This window comes from Artemia franciscana, chromosome 4 (assembly GCF_032884065.1).
Source record: "Artemia franciscana chromosome 4, ASM3288406v1, whole genome shotgun sequence".
Classification (NCBI taxonomy): domain Eukaryota; kingdom Metazoa; phylum Arthropoda; class Branchiopoda; order Anostraca; family Artemiidae; genus Artemia; species Artemia franciscana.
In genome coordinates, this window is record NC_088866.1 from 46,150,264 (window position 1) to 46,171,975 (window position 21,712).

The 21,712-nt window shown below is 34.9% G+C and overlaps 1 protein-coding gene across 3 annotated transcripts in view; it reads left to right on the forward strand.

The window, feature by feature from the left end:
- The first annotated feature begins 1,699 nt into the window (after positions 1–1,699).
- The window catches only part of LOC136025668 (formin-like protein), a 49,135-nt gene continuing 29,122 nt past the window's right edge, over positions 1,700–21,712 (forward strand). Inside the window, exons 1-2 of one of the 3 annotated variants that reach the window (XM_065701648.1) lie at positions 1,700–1,790; positions 16,009–16,359. In XM_065701648.1, the coding sequence (XP_065557720.1) occupies positions 16,129–16,359 (231 nt within the window). In that variant the 5' untranslated portion in view covers positions 1,700–1,790; positions 16,009–16,128. Of the gene's footprint in view, positions 1,791–13,584; positions 13,810–16,008; positions 16,360–21,712 lie in introns of those variants that run through there. The other 2 variants (XM_065701650.1, XM_065701649.1) reach the window with 2 other exon arrangements.

Sequence of the window (21,712 nt, forward strand, 5' to 3'; positions counted from 1 at the left end):
GTTACCCTACAATTCCTTCCGCCCACTTTTGGGCGGACTTTCCTCTACACTTTTCCACGTCTCTACAATACCCCTCACGTCGAAATCATTCGTTTGTTTAATCCTTTCTAATTTTTCACTAGTGAGACCTTGAATATTCCAATGACCAAACAAAAAACGTTCAAATTGTTTCCCATGTCCCATGAGTTCTATTTGTCACCGCTTTTTTTATCATTCGCACTTCTTACTATTTTACCTGGCTCTTTTTTTTACATTACTATTGAGCCTTAGATTTCTTTTACTCGATTTTTGATTGTCGTTATCTTCACCCTCTCTCTTAAAAGCTCATCCAAATTCTGACAAAACAGTCTCTTGAAAAGGATATTTATCTTGTGGCTCTGATTGAGACCTGAAACTGATTGTATTTCCCTGCGAGTTTGGGAGCTCGTTCCTTCCACTGGATTTTTTGCCGCTTCAACTTAAGTAGGTCGACTATATATCGGTACATTGCCAGTTTCTCTATCGTACTCGTAAGTGGTTTCATTAAATATTAATTTCATTCCTTTCCGCTTAGATTTCAGGTTCTTGGTGTGTGCCTCTTGATGCATATGTTTTAATTTGTTTCTCTTGTTCTTTAGGTGAATAATCCAGAGTCACAAACACTCGTTCCTATCCAAAAACTTATTCATTATGCAGAACAATGTCCCTTTGATAAGTATTTGAAAACAAAATAAGTATAGGACGTGGTCCCGATTTTGATAGCAATCTGAAAGTATCCTGTAAATAATTAGACTGTGGGAGTTTTAGAGTTTTAAGAAAACTCTGCCTTTGAGCTTTCTTCTCGGGAATTCATATACGGGAGTCCTGGAGTGCACTTAGTTTTTCTGGGTTTTAAACTCTAGTTTTTACGGCAGATATTTCCAATTTTATTACTTTGATTTCAACACTTAGTTCATTTGACCAATGTTGTATTGCCCCGCTTACTGAACTCTGAGACTCTTGCAGGCTATTCAGCTTCGAACCTACCGCTTGTAACTTTTCCGATAATGCTTGAATCAGTACTAAAAATAACTTCCGTCATCTCGTTGCCTAATAAATAAGAAAAATTGAAACTTACTAGCAAGAGGGGTATATATGTGACCCGCCAGTTTCCTACAACGCCTTTTTGTTTTGTACGTTTACTGTTTTGCAGGTGGAATAAATGTCCGAATAGCTATAAATCACACTTTTTTGCGCACTTCTTTTGATTAAAAATATTTTAGTCTTTTGTCGCCTACGGCGAGCTTATCACTTCCACAAATCTAATGAAATTTACTTTTTTGTTAATATATATATATATATATATGTAAGTAATTACGCGCCATTGTAGTTGTGTCCCTGTGTCCCACCTGTGAATATAGATTAAAGAGAAAAGATTTCTCTTTTTGTTATAGATATATATATGTTTTATATATATGTTATAATATACACAAATCATCAAGGATTAGTCAGCAAGTAAGGATTGAGGTTGATTATACAGTAATAACAATAAGGCTTAGAAACCCTGATTAATCAGTGTGATATGTCTATTTAGAGTGATTTTAGATACTAGGTTCGGTTTTCAACCAAAACCATCAATCTGATTGTTGGTAATTCAATATTGTTGCTTTCAAACGTGAAGCAGGACTGTCCAGAGTCAGAATTAGCTGTAGTCGAAAACGCATCTACGTTAAAGACTGCCGGTAGATTATGGAAAGAAGAAGCAGAAGCTGGTTTTAGCCATCCACTTTTGTTTAATGCATAGATTTATAAAAAATAAAATGCAGTAAGAGGTACTATGGACTGTCTTTATAAATCGGCTAGCATAGATGAGTTTGGTAGATAGGCCTAAAACCTCTTGGGGTGGAATGAATGCAGAAAATAAGCTCCATAACGTTGTTTCAAAGTATGTGCTTTCATACTCTCCTTTCACCCAGTATAGACCTTATTTACCTTAAATTTACTTTAAATCACATTGTCCAGAAAAATAACAATTAAATCCTGTAGAATTCCTGGTTAGTGATGATGATGGTTGGACGTCTCAATACCCACTCAGTTTGCCACAGCTTTGATGACCATTCTCTATCAGTGTTTTTTTTTTTTAACCTACTGGGGGTAGTGACTGCTTCTTCAGTGAGCAAATTCCACAAACTCACTATTCTGTTAATGAAGAAGTTATTGCATAGTTATAGCCATAGTATTAGTTATAATAGTTATAATAGTAACTCTAATAGTTAGTAATAGTTATAACAACTGATTAATTTTATTGTAAGCTAGCCTATAGGCCTATGAGGCATTTTGCTATCCTAGGAAATAGTTGAGCCAAGTAGGCTAAACAAGACTCAGAATAATTTCAGAGCCCAAACTATGCTCTGAACATGAATTATCTTTAGACTCCTTATTGTAGGCTCTAACCAAATATCATGATTGCTTTTCTGACAAGGCATCCCTCCCCTCCCTGAGGGTCGCATATGGGTAAACTTTGAGCAGCTCATGTAATTGACCAATGAATAAAGTAAACTTACTACTTTATGCCATTTTTTATGTTCTTTTAAATATAATAATTGCCTTTCTTGCATGTTCAATTTCTAGTCCTTTTAGTACATTTGAAATTAATAATTTTGGTAAATTTATAGCAAACAGTATTACTTGCTTTTGCATAAAGTGAATATACCACTTGATGCCTTTTTTTTATCAAATATAATAATTGCTTCTATTAGAAATTCAGATTTAAGCACATTTTGACCTCTTAAAAATGACCTAAATATGGGGTATACAAAAGGCCAAGAAAATTGGTCTCAAACTTAATGTTTCATTATAAATCAATTTTTTTTAATATCATATAATCCACAAGCACTAATTTTCCAATACTAATTTGGATAAATTAATTTCTCCAATGTTATGATATTTATTTCTTCCTTAACATCAAATTTTAAATAAAAGCATGCATTTTTGGTTGAAAATATGGAAGCCAGCTATTGCAAACAGCAGTTATACTGTTAGCTATAAATTTAACTATATTAAATACAGCAATGGTTAGTTTACATATTCAATATATGCTATGCTTTACCCCCACCCCCCTGATGTGCAAATTTTTAGCCCAAATTTGTTTCTAAACTATTACAGATTTGCAATTTCAAATATCCTGTTATTTTGTAAAAAACAACCAAAAACACATTCTTTAATTGAAATTTTGGTGACAAGGAAGAAGAAAACACCATAACCTTGATAAAATTTATTTATCCAATTTAATTGTGGAAAATCAGTGCTTGTGTATAATATAACATTAAAAAGATGGATTTGTAATGAAACAGTAAGTTTGAGTCCAATGTTATAAAGTTTGAGATCAATGTTTTAAGCCTTTTTATATCCAATATTTAGGTAATTTTTAAGAGGTCAAAAAGTGCTTAAATCTGAATTTCCAGTAGAAGTGATTATTATATTTGTAAAGAGCATAAAAAAATGTGTCAATACCTTAAATTGCAGCTTGGAGCAATATAAGGATTTTTCCTTGTAGAAACTCCAGAGTTGATAACACATGACACATAGTTGAATACATACACTTGAATAGTGGTATGATGTTGCTGATTTGAGTGCTTCCCAGTTATACTTCCATTCTTTTTTTGACCATTCATTGTCAAGATGGTTCTTAAATCTGTCTGTGGTTTGGGTAGCAATGGTATCTGGCAGTAATTTGTTCCAGAGGTTGGCAACACAGTTGGTAAGGAAATAAGTGGCGTGTTGCCACTTTGAGGAGAAATGCCTGGATAACTTCAAGTTATGTCCCCTTGTACAAGAATCCTGAGACGCCAGAGGAAGAAGACCAGGAACTGCCTTTGAATTAATAAGTTTTTGAACCAGAATGGCATCACCCCATCTTCTTCTATAAACCAAAGTTGGGAGTTTCAGCTTGCATAGCGTTGTAGTGGTATATTCACTTTATATAAAAGCCAGTAATACTGTTTGCTATAATTTTACCATAATTTCATTCTATAATATTTGAATATAAAAATTGGTTAAAACATTTGTTTCAAATCTGCTATTTTATTACAAATCCATTTTGTGAAAATTATATGATCCCATTTTGTGAAAGTTGTGTACTTCATAAACATCAATTTGTCAAGATTAAGTTGAATAAAAAAAGATAAAAAAAAATCTGCCAAGTTTTCTTATTATTCTGTTTTGCCACTTAAAAATATGGTAATTGTTTAGTTTTGTCAAAAGCTGTCTAAACTGGAAACTATGCTGCAAATCAGTTTCCATATTACTGATTTGTTTTCTTATTATTCTATTTCACCACTTAAAAATATGGTAATTGTTTAGTTTTGTCAAAAGCTGTCTAAACTGGAAACTATGCTGCAAATAATTATTTTTAAGTTTCACCACTTAAAAATATGGTAATTGTTTAGTTTTGTCAAAAGCTGTCTAAACTGGAAACTATGCTGCAAATAATTATTTTTAAGTTTCACCACTTAAAAATATGGTAATTGTTTAGTTTTGTCAAAAGCTGTCTAAACTGGAAACTATGCTGCAAATAATTATTTTTAAGTTTCACCACTTAAAAATATGGTAATTGTTTAGTTTTGTCAAAAGCTGTCTAAACTGGAAACTATGCTGCAAATCAGCATAGTTTCCATATTATAGCACTTAGAAATGCTAATTCTAGAAGCACATCCATTTCTGGTTGACCCTCCTCCTCCATAGGGCAAACTAAAATGCACAAGGTGGGCAGGGTTTTGAAGCCAAGGGAAAAGTTAGGGTTATACAATATGAATGAAATTATATTTTAAATACTAATTCTATTCATTGTTGGTAATTTCTGTATAGTAGGAAGTCAAAAGATAATTAAAAAACTCACACTTCCATTAATGCCAATATCCAAGATGGTTCACTTTCAAGTTTAAATTAGCCAGCTGTTTCTGAATGATTGCAATATCAGTTGTAGTGAATGTGACAAAATCTGAACTGGCAAATCAGAGTGATTAGTTAAATATTACAAAAGACAGACAGTGCAACATTCAATTTCGCTCACAGGTAACATTGCATATAGAACAAAGCATAATAGTCCATGAGCCCCACAGGCAGCAGGGCAAGGTCTGATTGGTTAAGCCTTGTTTTTCATGGTTATGATTTTTCATCATTGAACCCTATTTTCTGAAGAAATTGCAGTTAGTCAAGGGCAAGCTTCTGTGGTGTTAAAAGTTTGAAGGAAGAATATTTTAGTTTTTTTATGATTTTTTTTTTTGAATTACTGCCAACCCCTTCATTTCCCTTGGGTTCAAAACCCTGCCCACTTTATGCATTTTTACTTTTGTTGAAGGGGGATTATAGAAAACTAAAAAATTGACATGCTTCCATAATAATGAAAAAGAAACAATATGCAATCATGAGAATCTTGCTGTATGCAGTAATACACTTTTTCAACAGCTTGTGATTAAACTAAAGCTTTACAAAAAATACTGTTTCACCTATATGTAAAAAAAATATCAAAACAGACAGAAGGAAGATGGTGAATGAAAAAATGGAGAAATTCTCTGAATTTGTTATATTCAACTTAATCTTGACAAATCAATGCTTGTCTAAACAAAATGGATTTATAATGAAATATTAATTTGAAACAAATCTTTGACCTATTTTTATGTTAAAAAATATAAAAAAAAATTATCATTTTAATAGGTCCAAAAGAGGCTTAAAACTGAATTTGCAAGAAAAGCAATTATTTTAATCAGAGCATAAAATATGGTATTGAGTGGTATGTCAGCCTTATTTGTAGACAAATTAAATGAACTGCTCAATATTTACCCTATATGTAGCCCTAAATAGGCCTAATATACTTCTTTGTTGTTTTAGTTTTGTGATGTTTCATGCCTTCTCTTTAAATTAGGTAAAAACTTAGAATAGTGTCTATCCTGGAGACATGGTAGAACAAATAAAAGACATTTTTAGATTGCAATTTTATGTTCACTTTTGTTATTTTGTTGGCATTTTGACACTTTGTTCCTAGCCATCCCTTTAATGATCTTATATAGCATTAGGCAATATAAAAGACTGACCAACAAAAATGATGGAATTCTTACATTATAATATGGACCAATTATGATTAAATCATATTTCCTTGTTTTTCTTCCCATTCTCATCAGTTGTCATTAATGATTGTCTTAGTTTATTTTATGTAGTCTAGCATTATATGAGACTGCTAGAGGGTTAGTTGGGAATGAATTGTCAAACCAGAACTATAAAAGTGAATAGGGAATAGAAATTTAATAGTGTCTCTCTTTTTGCACTAGCATGTCTTCTTCTGAGGAACCACTATTCTTGACCTTTATTTCAAAATAGTTTATTACATTCTTGACCTTTTGACTTTCTTGGTGAATATCCAGTTTTGTCTGAGTAATTACATTTAAAATTGTTTTTTAATTTTTATTTAGAAATGACAATAACAATGGAAGGAAACATAATTATCTCATAGAAGTATGCTACCTATTATAAAGTAAGAATTTCAATGTTCTAGTATTTTCTTTTGATTTTGTATATAATCTGGGACTATATATGGGACCATCAGGAGTGGTGATGGTGCATTTTCAGAGAAGCAACTATGATATTTAGGAAAAGCATAAAATATTGAGTCTAATGGTACTGTTTTTTTTTTTTTTCATCTGTATTTTTTTTTTCTTTAAATGAGGCCAACCACTACAAATTTACCAAAGTTGAACTTTGATTGTCCTACCAGAGTTTTTATTATCTGACCTTTGAACTATTTTTAACAAAATGGTTATCTTGAAATTTTTGTCAGATGGGTTTTGGGAAAAAAGGACATGGAGGGGCTAGTTGCCCTCAAATCTTGTTTGACTCTTAAAAAGTGAACTAGAACTTCCAATTTCCAATAAATGAGCCCTCTTGGAAGTTTATGCAAGCATCTCTTACATAACAACCATATATTCCCCCCAGAACATGGCTTATAATGCCTGCCCCCAGGCCCTGGGGGATTGTTTTGACAATGGAGTTTTTCTTATCTGACCTTTGAACTATTTTTAACAAAATGGCTCTCTAAAACTTTTCTTGGATGGTGGTGGGGGCTTTGTTGCCCTTAGATCTCTTTTGACTCCTAAAAAGTGAACTAAAGCTTTCAATTTCCTTCAAATGGAGCCCTCTCTGAACCATATACACCCAAGGACATAACTTTCAACATCTGCCCCCTGGGCCCTATGGGGTTGTGTCAACACTGGATTTTTTGTTATCTAATTTGTAAACTATTTTAAAAAATGGCTATCTCAAAATTTGTGTTAGATAGGTTTCGGGAAAAAGGCGTGGGGGGGGCTCTTTGTCCTCAGACCTCTCTTGACTCTTAAAGAAGTGAACTAGAAATTCCAATTTCCAATCAGCCCTCTCTGAAGGTTATAAGAGCACCCCTTTCATAAAAACCATATATGCCCCCAGGAAATAACTTAAAAAACGCCTGCCCATGGGCCCATGGGGGTTGTGTTATCACCTTAGTTTTTGTTATCTGAGCTTTAGTTGCCGTCCAATCTCTTTTGACTTTCAAACTGAACTAGAATTCTCAATTTCCAGTTGAATGAGCCCTCTCCAAAGTGTAAACGAGCATCCCTTCCATAAGAACCATATACCCCCCCAAGGTATAACTTACAACGCCTGCACTCAGGCTCTGAGGGGGTTTTGTTAACCCTGGAGCTATTGTTATATAATCTTTGAACTATTTAAAAGAAATAGCTATCTCAAAGGTGTTATTGGATGGGTTTGAGGAAAGAAGGGGTTGGAGGCGGGGATAGCTGTCCTGCAATCTCTTTCGACTCTTAAAAAGCGAACTTTACATGAGCATCCCTTCTAAAAGAACCATATATACCCCCAGGGCATAACTTATAACGCCTGCCCCTGGGGGGTTGTGTCGACACTGGAGCTTTTTTTATATGATTGTTGAACTTTTTTTGAAAAAATGGCTATCCCAAAATTTTTATCAGGTGCATTTGGGAAAAAGGGCATGAGGGGGGGGGGGGCTAGTTGCCCTCTGATTGCTTTTGAATTTTAAAAAGTGCACTAGAACTTCCGATTCCCAATCAAATGAGCCTCTTCCGAAGTTTATGCAACGATCCCTTCCATATGAAGTGCCTCCAGAACAAAATAATGATAAAACATGGGAGCTGTATGGCCTTTAATATAGGCAACGTTATAGCGTTGCCTCTGATAGGCCAGACAAGAGACTTAAATAGAGTTGAAAGAAGTGGAGAATCATTTAGGATGAAGTTTCTACGTCCTACTACTTTTGAAGCTTTGCTCACGATGGATTCGTAGTGATTGGTGAATTTTGGCTCACTATCTATTATTACTCCAAGGTTCCGCTCAAAAGATATTTATGGCATTAGACTGGTGCTAAAGCTATAGGTTGACTAGAAATTCTGCAGCCCAAGCCAGATATCCATGCTCAGTGTGCTCTTCAGATAATATTGTTGTTGTTTGTATTCATTAAATCTCAGTTAAATATGGTGAGGATTAGCAGCCAGAGTTATGATGGCATCTTCATGTGTAAGAATCTCCAAAGAAAAGTACCCGAAAATTCTAAAACGCGTCAATGAAACTTTGTTGCACAAGGTCTTGAAACTTTATCTTCATCAGTCTTGAAGGTATTGTTTTATTATCGCTTTCATACAGGTATATCCTGCATCTGGAGTGGTCTTCTATGACCAATGAATAATTTAAAATGGAGCATACAAGTCTTTCTCTGTTAGAAATAGCCGCTAGTGTTGCTATCCAACACTAACTTTTTGTTGAATCTCCAAAGAAAAGTACCCAAAAATTCTCCAAAGAATCTCCAAAGAAAAGTACCCAAAAATTCAAAAACGCGTCAATGTAACTTTGTTACACAAGGTATTTTTCATCAGTATTGAATGTCTTGTTTTATTATTGCTTTCATGCACGTATATCCTGCATCTGGAGTTGTCTTCCGTGACCAATGAAGAATTTAAAATGGAGCATACAAGTCTTTCTCTGTTAGAAATAGCCGCTAGTGTTGCTATCCAACTCTGACACATAGGCCGCTCTAACACTTCATTGGGTATATTAGCATTACGTTGATAAGAGTATGCACTCTTATATTAATAAGAGTTGACAAATGAAAAATTAATAAAAGGTGTGCTGTGCTAAATACGAAAGTTCCCAAATAAAATTCTTTACAATACCAGACACATACATTGCTTTTGGTGTTCAAAGCTCAGAATAGCGCTCTCCACTGGTATCATCATGAAATTGCAAACATTTTTGAGTTTGTCAGCTAAGGCCACCTCTCCTGGTCTAAATACCTTGGAGGAGTCTGAAAGAAATGTGTAACTATTTCCTCTGAGTAAGGTCACCTATAGACATATCTAAGGGAGGGATCCTTCTTTCTGTCATTCTACTCCTCCTGTCTTCTATCCTGTCGCTCTCTGACCAAAGCCACGCCTACTCTCCGCTCTTTAACATAAGTGTGGTTAGGAGCTGGAAAATTAGATTTCAAATTTAATTTGATCAGATCAAAAATGCTTTATGAGCTGGCTCCCTTACAAACCGGTGCCTACGGCAGTCTGCCCCCTTGTCACTTCCTAGTTCCTTCCTTCAGGGATAGTTTTGTTCTTGCTTTATATCAATTGTCTACAAAATTGTGAATACGAATTATTGTTTTATTATAACAAGCGTGTTCTATGTATTACATGATGATTAAAATTTCAGTGGAAAATAAAAGTATAAGCAGTATAACAAATACCATGATAGAAATAGATTAAAGACCCCATTACTGATAGTTTCTCCAGTTCATTCTATTCTTCCGTTGTAAAATAGGTCGAATCCAGAATAATGTGATTTTCGGGTGCCAGGGAATTTTGAAAAATCTGGCCTCTATTCTTTTTTCTATTATTAAGATACCACAGAATAATTTAGATAAATACACAGTGTTCACATCTGTGATATCCTTCTTGTCTTTTTCTATCTTCCTAAATAAATCAAGAGCAGTTGCTCCCAACCAATTTTGGGTCATGCCCTACCATTTTTATGGCACTTGGTATTAACCAAGTGCCATTCGGAAAAATCCCGTTGATTCGGAAAATAGAAAAATTGAAGTATTTTTAACTTACGAACGGTTGATCAGGTCTTAATAAAATTTGATGTTTTGAAGGATATCGTGTCTCATAGCTGTTATTTTAAATCCCGACCGAATCTTGTGACATTGGGGGGGGGAGGGAGTTGGGAGGGGGGAACCTAAAATCTTGGAAAACACTTAGAGTGGAGGGATCGGGATGGAACTTGGTGGGAAAAATAAGCACAAGTCCTAGATACATGATTGACATAACCGGAACGGATCCGCTCTCTTTGAGGTAGTTGGGGGGGGGGGTTAATTCTGAAAGATTAGAAAAAATGAGGTATTTTTAACTTAATTAAATCCCGAACAGATCTGGTGACATTGGGGGGGGGGGTTGGTAGGGGGAAACCTAAAACTTGGAGAATACTTAGAGTGAAGGGATCGGGATGAAACTTGGTGGGAAAAATAAGCACAAGTTCTAGATACATAATTGACATAACCGGAACGGATCCACTCTCTTTGGGGTAGTTGGGGGGGGGGGAGTAATTCTGAAAAAATAGAAAAAATGAGGTATTTTTAACTTACGAACAGGTAATCGGATCTCAATGAAATTTGATATATAGAAGGATATCGTGTCTCAGAGCTCTTATTTTAAATCCCGACCGGATCAAGCGACATTGGGGGGGGTTGGGAGGGGGAAACCTAAAACTTGGAAAACACAGAGTGGAGGGATCGGGATGAAACTTGGTGGGAAAAATAAGCACAAGTCCTAAATACATGATTGACATAACCAGAACAGATCCGCTCTCTTTGGGGTAGTTGGGGAGGGGGTTAATTCTGAAAATTAGAAAAAATGAGGTATTCTTAACTGATGAACGGGTGATAGGATCTCAATGAAATTTGATATTTAGAAGGATATCGGGTCTCAAAGCTATTTTAAGTCCCGACCGGATCTAGTGACATTGGGGGGAGTTTGGGGTGGGGGAACCTAAAATCATGGAAAACGCTTAGATTGGAAGGACTGGGATGAAACTTGGTGTGAAAATAAGCAGAAGTCTTAGATGCGTGATTTACATAATTGGAACGGATCCGCTCTATTGGGGGAGGGAGTTAATTCTGAAAAATTAGAAAAAATGACGTGTTTTTAACTTACGAAGGAGTGACCGGATCTTCATGAAACTTCATATTTAAAAGGACCTCGTGACTCAGATCTCTTATTTTAAATCTCAGCCGGATCCAGTGTAATTGGGGGGGGGGGCAGTTGGGGGGAACCGGAAATCATAAAAATACTCAAAGCGGTGAGATCAGGATGAAACTGGATGGGAAGAATGAAAACCTGTCTAAGACACGTGACTGACATAACCAGACCGGATCTGCTCTCTTTTTTGGAGTTGGGGGGTTAATTTTGAAAATTGAGGTATTTTTAACTTACGAAAGGGTGACCAAATCTTAATGAAATTTGATATTTAGAAGGATCTTGCGCTTTAAAGCTCTTATTTTAAATTCCGACCAGTTCCTGTGACATTGGGGGAGTTTTAGGGGGAAACCGGAATTCTTAGAAAACGTGAAAATTGGGCATTTTTATCTTACGAATAGGTGATCGGATCTTAATGAAATTTGATATTTAGAAGGAATTCATGTCTCAGAGCTCTTATTTCAAATCACGACCAGATCTTTTGACATTGGGGGGAGTTGGAGGGGGAAATCTTGGAAAACACTTGGAGTGGAGGAATCGGGCTGAAGCTTGGTGGATAGAATAAGCAAATGTCCTTGATACGTGATTGACGGAACCGTACTGGATTCGCTCTCTTTGGGGGAGTTGGGGGGGTTCAGTGATTTGACGAGTTTGGTGCTTTTGGACGTGCTAGGACGATGAAAATTGGTAGGCGTGTCAGGGAGCTGCACACACTGACTTGATAAAGTCATTTTCCCAGATTCGACCATCTGGGGGGCTAAAGGGAGAGGAAAAATTAGAAAAAATTTGGTATTTATAACATACGAGTGGGTGATCGGATCTTAATGAATTTTGATATTTAGAAGGACACTGTGACTCAGAGCTCTTATTTTAAATCCTGACCGGCATTAAGCCTCTTATCTTCCTTTTAAATCAATATATTGATTCATAGAATTTTGCTAGAGCTCATACCATATGATCTCTTGGCTCTTAGCTCTTCTTGCCTCGTCACAAGTGCCATATGAGCTCTTATCTCTTGTTAAAATCCTGATGCCCCCTCATAATATTTAGATTTGGTTATTCAAAATTTTACATGTATTCACGCGAAAGAAGCTTAAAAGGGCATTAATTTAGTATATTTTTTAGGTCGTTCTCTAGGCATATTTCATACTAATGAAAAATATTGTCTGAATACAACAGCTTTTATAAAATCTATGACGTTGTTGGAATACTATCATGTATCTTTTTTACTCTTTAGACACATATGAATGTGAATATTCACATGGATTTTTTTTTATTATTTCAAAGTTAAGGCTCTAAGATATACTCAACCGAAAGGTGCACGTTCTACCCATGACCCACCAAATATTGCTATGCCTAATCGGCGGTGGGCATGTTCTTCGTTAGGAATCACGGAATTAGACTCTTATCGCTGAAGTATCAAGGACAGTGACAATTAAATATGATAGTTTGAAATTGTTTAGTAGAAAACCATACATATTATAGATACATATTAAAAAGACAAAATAAAGAATACAATTTTTAATCGAAAAAACCTCCATGCGCAGTTATGTAGTTTTTGTTAGTAGCAGCCGCTAAATGAAAAAAGAAGAAACCTGCATGAAAAACAGCGAAAAAGTTAAATATCTTTAAAATCTATGGCACCGAACAGCTCAAGAACATGGAAACTTCCTTCGGAGGTGTAATTGCCTTCGAGAATCAAAATATTGGCTAAGTTGGGTTTCTACAGGCAAAAGGTGTTGCCAATATCGATTACTTTTTTTTTTTTTTATTTCCATGGTTCAGCCTGGCACCATTGACAAAAATGTTGCACTGCTCTAGAAACTTCATGATTAAAAAGAATAAATACCTTGCATAATCTCCATTGTTCGATGTGGACAGATCTTAGATGCGAATAGGGAGGAGGGGGCATTTTTTTTCAGTGTCGTTGGTAAGTTGAGAAACTGGTATTCAAGAAACATGGGAAGTTATTAGCCCTTTGTGTATATTTTATGCTTCTTCTTCTAGTAATGTTCCTGCCCCCCCCCCCCCTCACAAAAAATAATGAGAGTTTAGATGGCGAACTGTGACTTTGGTCGCAATTTCTTAACAAGAGCTTATGCTTTACGAGATGATGCCAGAAATTCTCCTACCAGTATTTATTATTTTGCATGTATCAGTAATCAATATACCTTTTATAGCTTTGCCAGCATCATTAGTGTGGTTAATACTGAGTCAAAGCCAAAACATCTTTTTTGTTTAGTTCCGGTGACGGTGGGGCTCTTCAGTAAATTGAGTCAGCATTGTTCCGCCCACTTTTCATCTCGCAAAAATTCAGTTTTAGTACTAGATTCTAGGTAGTTACTGTAGAGTCAAGTCACGGTGTCAAAAAGCCGTTTTTGTCATTTTAGTGGATTATATCCAGCACTAAAATCAATATTTTAACGTTTTCACTTAGTTTTGAGGACGCCACTAATTCACAGGCACTAAGTAACATCTTAGACCTCTCAGGATATCTTGTTCCAGGAACGTATACAACCAAAAGAATTTTTGGAACCAGATCCCTTCAAATCAGGTTCGTTGTGAAGCGTTTTTCCCTACAAGGGGCGCAAGTTCGAAAGAGTTAGTTATATTGATAGAGTATGAAATCGTAGTTTAGTCCATTATTCTCATATAACAGATTTTTCTAACATTTTCTTTTAATTTTCTCCCTCCCTCCCGAAATGTTTGTTTGGGTACCTACCCTGCTCAGTAGTTTTCTTGAAACACATATTTCTTACACAGAGTACAGATACAGACCTCGATATAAACAACCCCACGCAAATTTACCTTGCAGTTTGGAGTGGTTTAAAGAGGAGAAATCTGTTGAAAAGGGATATATTAATTTAAGATATTGCAAAATTTTATACTTTGTTTGCAGTTTTAGTTTCTGCAAGGGGCTATCCCTTGCCTTCCCCTCTGAACGAACTGGCTTGATTCTATACTTTGTCAATGAGATACTGTTGAAAAGTCAAATTATTTTAGTTAACCAGGAAGGAATTTATGGCCTACTAACTTTTGAGACAAAGTTTTTTTTATGGATACTTTTATCCATGTGTTTGGACATTCTGGCGTATTTAAGCACTTTTCAGGTCGTAATCGATTTTTTAACTGAAATTAATTGTTAATCTGAAAGTGTTTAGCATTTCGAAATATTTCGTCTAAAAAAAGTTTTCCATTCTCTTTCGTAATTTTAGTTGACAGCTTTTCTAAAAACTAGCCTATATTTATATATTATAGGCTATATATTATAGTCTATTTTGGTAAATAGATTGAATACGGAACTTTCCCATATAAGCACTAGTCATGTAGGCGTACATGCAGAGGGATTTACTTCGGGGGAGGGGAGAGGTGGCCTATATTAAAAAAAGCAAGAGTTGACTAACACTGTAAACAGTAGGACTATGAAAATTTATTATAATATCGTAAAAATCTTGAAAGTTCAGCTATGTCGAAGTTGTGAACGTTACCTAATCTAAAATGTTTTTTCCCTGTTTATTATGGTCCCGCTGTTCGATTTTTTCTACACAAGAATACATTTTAACAATAAAAAAACTTGGAATTTGACATTATCGAAAATAAATATTATCAAAATATTCGAAAAAAGAAAGCCCATGGCTTTTACCCGTCACTCCGTCACCTTGACGTTGGACAAAAAGAAGAAAATACATAATTAAAAAAATAACCAAGAAAATGAGGGCAATATCAGCCAGTAGACAGAAAAAAAAGCGAAAAACACAAAAGCAAATATTTTGCCAAGGACCTCCGCCAAGCTCTAAAGAAAGAGAAAAACTAACTTTTTGAAGTGAAATCTAGTAGAACATCTTAGAATTCTTCCATCATCTTGTTTTTTTAATGCTAGTCTTTTTGATAAATTGAGTCTAGAAAGTGAAACTTATTCATTCCTGCACAAAGGGGGTGGGAAAGCCACCTAAGATGTTCGCGAAAAAGTTTTTCTACGGACTTTTTGGTGAAAATCCTGCGCCAAACTACCAAACCACCCTGAAGAAAAAACCCAAACCTGTTTTTTTCATGTATTATCTTTTTTTCATGTATTAGCTAGTAAAATACTTCGTTAACCAAAAATAAAGAGTAAGTTAATTGCATACAACTTTGAGGCTTAGGGACATTACTGCTCTCCAGGGGGAGAGGGGCAACACCGGGTCATACAGGGAAAGTGTATTTTCTATTGTCTCAGATTGCTCACTTAAAAGGACCCCTCTCTCCTCTGTGAAAAGTATGATCTATCTTACATCTTCAGGGGCGCCAATTCACAAAAAAACCAAGGAGAGGAAAAGATCAAGGATTTAAGGGGGTATTTTTAGTGGACATACCACAAGAAGTATTTTGTAATTATGAGGGAGCAATTGACTCTTCTCTCCAAATTTTTGTCTTAGTACGTTTCTGAGAAAGCTCAGGAACAAGGTTGCATATTGGACCAACTAATTTGCGGAAGGTAACACTAACTCATGCCCTCCTCCTTTTCTCTTGCGCAAGATTGATTGAAATGACCTCCTTCCTTTAAATTACGGGGGGGAAAGTTGCAAAGAATATCCCATGACAATCTGGATACTTGGTCCATAAAGCGTTTCTTTTACAGCACCAAAACAATCAGGATACATTATTTTGACCCCCTCCTCTCCCCCCATCTTCTTTTTATGTGTCCACCTATTTACTTGCTAATAAGATGTTAATCATATGTTGATATCGTAATCAGCATTAATTGTCTTTTCAGGATTAACTATGTAAAGAAGTATTTTTCATCGTTCGTTGAACAATTAGCATTCTGTTAAGGTCGAAGTTGTTTTTTCTTGTGGTTTCTGGTTGTTAATTCCAACCACGAAGAGTGTAAAACATGGGCAATGTTCTGAGCTCAGATAATGTGAATAGTGATAAAAATAGTGGCAAAGAAGTGTCATCAGATTTGGATATAAAAACTCAGGATTTGGATAATGGTGGAATGGCGTTTTTGAGGAATAAAACCGTTACGCGATCTCAGAAGTTGAGGAAAACCCTTTCTCCACCTCCCCCAAAAAGGCCTATGCCGGAACAGGGAGAAGTGGAAAGAAGATTCACTCAAGTTTTGGTAAGACATATGTCTTAATTTAATTAAAGGGCTGCTGGCAAAGGGACTTGAGCCCAAGATGTACAATTACTGCTTTTTTACAAGGGGGCAAGAGCCAAACAGCAGCGCCATTTTTCCAAAATGTAGGTGGAGGATTCGTTTTTTCCTTTCATTGAGGATAAAAAAATAGTATTTTTTAAAATCTTGGGGGAGGTATTTTAGGGTTTTTCTGATTTTTAAAATGAAATATCAAAAAACGCATTTTTAAAGTGACACGAAAAAAGACGAAACATAAGGAAAATGCAGAAAAACAACTGTAAAACACTGTAAAAAGTTTTCCTCTTCTTTTTGCTTTGTGCTTCGTACATTATTTTGAGAGGGAGGGAGGAAAGAATGCCTGCACATTAGACAAGAGGTATTAATATTAAAGGGATGAGATTAAAGGGAGTCTGGAAGCTAAAGACGCAGGGTTGCATGTCAAATATTGCTTTCACTTATGAGACTTGCACTTTCACTATTTTTCTAGGGACAAGAATGTTGCTTGGAGGAAGTCGCCAGGACCAATCTCTCCTTAAGGCTACAGTTTTCCCTTAACATTTATTTAAAGCTAAATATTTCTTATAAAAACGAGGCTTTTCAGTGCCCTCTCCTTCTAAAAAAGGAAGACAAATTGAAGTGGTCTATGTGCCTTGACATAGGTAAAAATTCTTCCTCTGGGCATACTTGCACACAGCCTGGATTTTAGACAACCTCCTCCCAATTTTACCCCTCCTGGGATAAATTTAAATATAGGAGTAGAAATTACATTTTTTCGCGTCCCCCCTCCCCTCAGGAAAAATCCTTTTACTGTCGCTGTTATGCCTAAATATCGTATCTAAAGTTTCAAACTTCTGAAGTATTTGCCAATAATAAAGAGAGAAAAAAATAATCTCAAGAGGAAGAAACAAACGGAATTACGGCCATTAGAAGGAAAAGACAGTTCGCCTGAATGAAACAAGGCGCTTTCAATACTAAATATAGAACAAAGAAAAAAAATATTGGTTTGTTTTTTATTTCTTTTTATTATTGCTTTTAGTTTTAGATTTTGTGGATTATTTTAGATTTTATCTTTGTTCTGAAAGTAAGAAGTCAGTTGAAAAATATTGTTTTATTTTAAATTTAATTGCTAGAAAGGCCAAAAAAGTAGTGTTTTACTTTTTAGGACTGCATTTTTGGATTTTTTTTTTTTATATAAACGAACCCGATGTGTCCATTCCCACGTCGCTTGTGATTCTCTTAATAATTGCTTATGATGTTCAATAGTATTTTATATATATATATATATATATATATATATATATATATATATATATATATATATATAATATAAATCAATATATATATATATATATATATATATATATATATATATATATATATATATATATATATATATATATATATATATATATATATATATATATATATACATATATATATATATATATATATATATATATATATATATATATATATATATATATATATATAAATCAATATATATATATATATATATATATATATATATATATATATATATATATATATATATATATATTGATTTATATTTTGCTTATTAGTACTTAGTCAGGGACCATTCCATTCTATGGGCATATATTCTATTCCATTTTCTTTGTGAGATTAAAAAGAAACTTTTCTGATTGACAGTAATTCACGGTTAGGGTACCGGAGTGATGCATAATCTTTTAAAATGAAGTAATATGCTACTTTGACTCTTAGAGATGTGATGACCTTTTGAGCTTTTGCGTCCTTTCAGCAGTGATTAGGGAGTAGGGGGAGAATCACCCTCCTAGATTTTAAAAATAAGTTTCCTGTATTTTGTCCAAAAAAAAACCGGCAATATCCCTTCCTGGATTTTGAAAATGTTTTTTTCTATTACTATTTTATGAATCCTCCAGGTTTTAAAAGTACCTTTTTTGTATGTTTATTAAACAACATTGATAAAAAACCTTGTACCCAGGACCGTATCCAAGATTTTTGTTCGTAAAGGGGAGGGGGGCACAATAAATTGTAAAACGTAGCAGGAATTTGTTTAAATGATCTTTTATATCTTTCTTACGAGTAAGACTAACTTTTTCTTCGGGGGGGGGGGGGGTCAAAACGGATAATTCCCCTTGATACGACCCTAGTTGGCCTCCTCCCACATATTCTTGAATTGGCACCACGATTTTCTTCCTGGCGATAAATAGGGAGATATTTCGGGGACCGAATTCAAATCACACATCCTTCAAATCATAACTTTTGAGCGGTTGCTTCGGCTAGAAAAGTTGAAATTGGTTGGACAATATCTCTTACGCTTTTTTATCTGTTTTGGAAAAGTCTTTGCTAAAGTTAAAGATTTGATTTATGGCACATTATTTTGAGTGGTGCAAAAGAAGGTTTTTATTATCTTTTGCTCTGTGGCAAATTAAGGTAATCGTTGTATCTTAGTTTCTGATTTTGGCTTTTTTTAGAACCTTCTAATTGAATTTGGTACGCCGAATTCATCATAGTTTAATTTTTTCTAGTGTTTTCTATTTTGAAGTTTTTTATTATTTTTTTTATATTTTAGAAAGAAATAGTTATAGTTTTGAATGCAACATAATAAACTGGGTTAGAAAACTTTTCTAGAAATTGAAAAATGTTCTTTTTTAAAATCCAAAACACTTGAATTCTGCAAAAAAGATTAAGAGTTATTGTGAAAAAAATATGAGTGATGAAAACATTCTTATCACATATTCAATGCAAACAAGTTCGGTTAGAGTCATGTATTTTAACTATTGAGCCAAGAACAGTTCAATTTTGTTTCATATTATAATATATGCCAAACTTTGAATAATAGTAATTTTTAAAATTATCACCTCGCAATTCAATGTTGTACATGATAATTCAGTTTGATTAAGTTGCTTTTTAAAAGTCGTTATTATACCCTATAATTTTCTTTGTCCAGAATTGTTGCTTAAATGCCATTTTTGGCTCAGTATCAGCTTTATTGTTGCCTTTGTTATGGTAATTTTGAGAGATCAGTTAATATTATAATCCATACCATAACTAAGCTATCTTGGATCTAATTGGCTTTTCCTTTTATGGGTATATAACCCTTTACGGCTTGGTAGATCAAACTGGAAGATTGATTTCGGTTCTGAAGGGTGAAAAGGAATTTTTAAACCCTGCGCAAGAATTGAAGAAGATAATAATGCATGAAAAATTCTTTTAGCTGCACGGTGGAGGGGGAATCCCCTTGTAAAGGCTGCCCCTTGGATTTTTCGACCTTTGAAACAAATTCACTAGAGATTAAATTTATGCATAAATTGTTGCTGTTATGCTTCTTCAAATATTTACACTTCTGAGATACTTGCCAAAAAACGTTTTCTAAGCTGTTCTCAAATGGAGGATGAGACTTAAATGATCCTAAACAAAATAGGGAATCTAATTATGACTTGATTTGCCCGAGATTTTCTACTTAGATTTCGAACAATGTTCTTTTTGATATTTTCATTTAAAAAACACCGTTTATTGGTGTATTCAAAGACAAAATTGGAAAAAGAAGATCGCCCCCCTTATAGATTTTGAAGGAAACATTTGTGCCAACCCTGATAATTTCGTTCATTGGCGCCCCTGATTGGCAACCAGCATGTTGCCAAACATGTCGAAGAATGAACTCCTACAGTATTTATCAATGGAACCCAATAAAGACAAACGGGTCTATCAGGGCTGTATCCAGGGGTGTGATGGGTTAGCCGTTTGAAACCCCCCCCCCCCATCTGAAATTTTTGTCCGGCTTACACACTTGTAACAAAAGCACATGTAAATAAATTTTTGTTATGTTTTTTAAATTTTGTTTGAACCAATGCCCTCCTAAAGATATCCCCCCTCGACCAAAAATTCTCTATACTGTCCTGACGTCCGTATAGCCTTCCGGAGGGTGCTATATGTCAGTAGCGCATTAATGGGACGACGGATGTCTCTTTCGTCTGCCGGTTGACAGACGAACCTTTTTGCATGACCTTTTTTGTGAGCATCAAGGAAAACCAATTCCCATTCCCAAACACAAACTTCAAAGTCATTTATGTTTTATAATAACTTGAAGTTGCCACATATGTGGCACTTCTAAGACGAAATCCTGCACGCTTCTCTGCCGAGACATTGAGGCAGGTTCCTGTTGAAAGGATGTCGAAGAGGGTACCCGTAAAATAAAAAAGGAACGAAATGCCGAAATTCGTACTTGGTCTGGAACAGCTAATTAAGCACGTTCCACCCACAAATCAAATTTTCTGAAACCTTTCAAAATTTTGGTAGATTCCAGGCATGAAAGTAGGGGAGGGGGAATGTTTCAGGTTCGCAAAATGCAAAATTTTTCTGCAAATTTTCAGTGTTTTTTTTTGTATAATTAGCCACTTTCAGGAATGCGGATTGATGAACTTTTACCCCTCCAAAGTGTAAGCCCTCAGAAAAAAACGTATGTTTTAGCCTGTATATCCACTAATAATACTTCTAATAGACAATGTTTATGTAGGTGTTGTCTTTGTCACTAGTTCTTCCATAGTCTGAAATTCATGGCTTCCGTTGCTTTTGGCCAAGAATGCGCATAAGTGGAACACCTAAAAAGGAAGCATGTTTGAAAAAGTAGATTTGGCATCATTTACATCTACAATATCCATTATTTTTTACTTTTGTTCGATGCAGTACTTTATTTTTTCATTTTTGTTTCCCGTCAGTTTGTTAAACAGTTCATGGTAACGAACTGTAGGCTAAGTAAGCAGCGACCCGGCTCAATATTAACTAGAACTCTAAAAAACAGAATTTTTATACCAATACATATATAAAAAGAATCGGATTTTTATGCTAATTTTCAATATATAAGTTTTATCATGTTTAGTCTTACCCTTTCAGGGTTATGAGCTTGAGAAAATTCGCCTTATTATCGAAAAAAGAGGAAAGACATCCTAAAAGTATTAAAATCTTAATGCAAATCCCACCGTCAGATTCAGTGTATCAGAGAACCCTACTTCAGAGGTTTCAAGCTCCTATCTGCAAAAATGCGGAATTTTGTATTTTTTGCCTGAAGAAGGATTGCGGATTCTTTTTTTTTCCCTGGGGTTTTCATATTAACTCAGTGGTCCTAGAATGTCGCGAGAGGGCTCATGCGAATGGACATCAAAAGTTCAAGTGCCCTTTTTAAGTGAGAAGAAAATTGGAAGGCAATTAGGCCAGCTCCCTTGCTCATTTTTTCTCATAAGTCACCGGATTAAAAATTTTGAGATAGCCATTTTGTCCAGCATAGTCGAAAAATATAATAACTATGTCTGAGGAAGATTTAATCCCTCACAGTCCC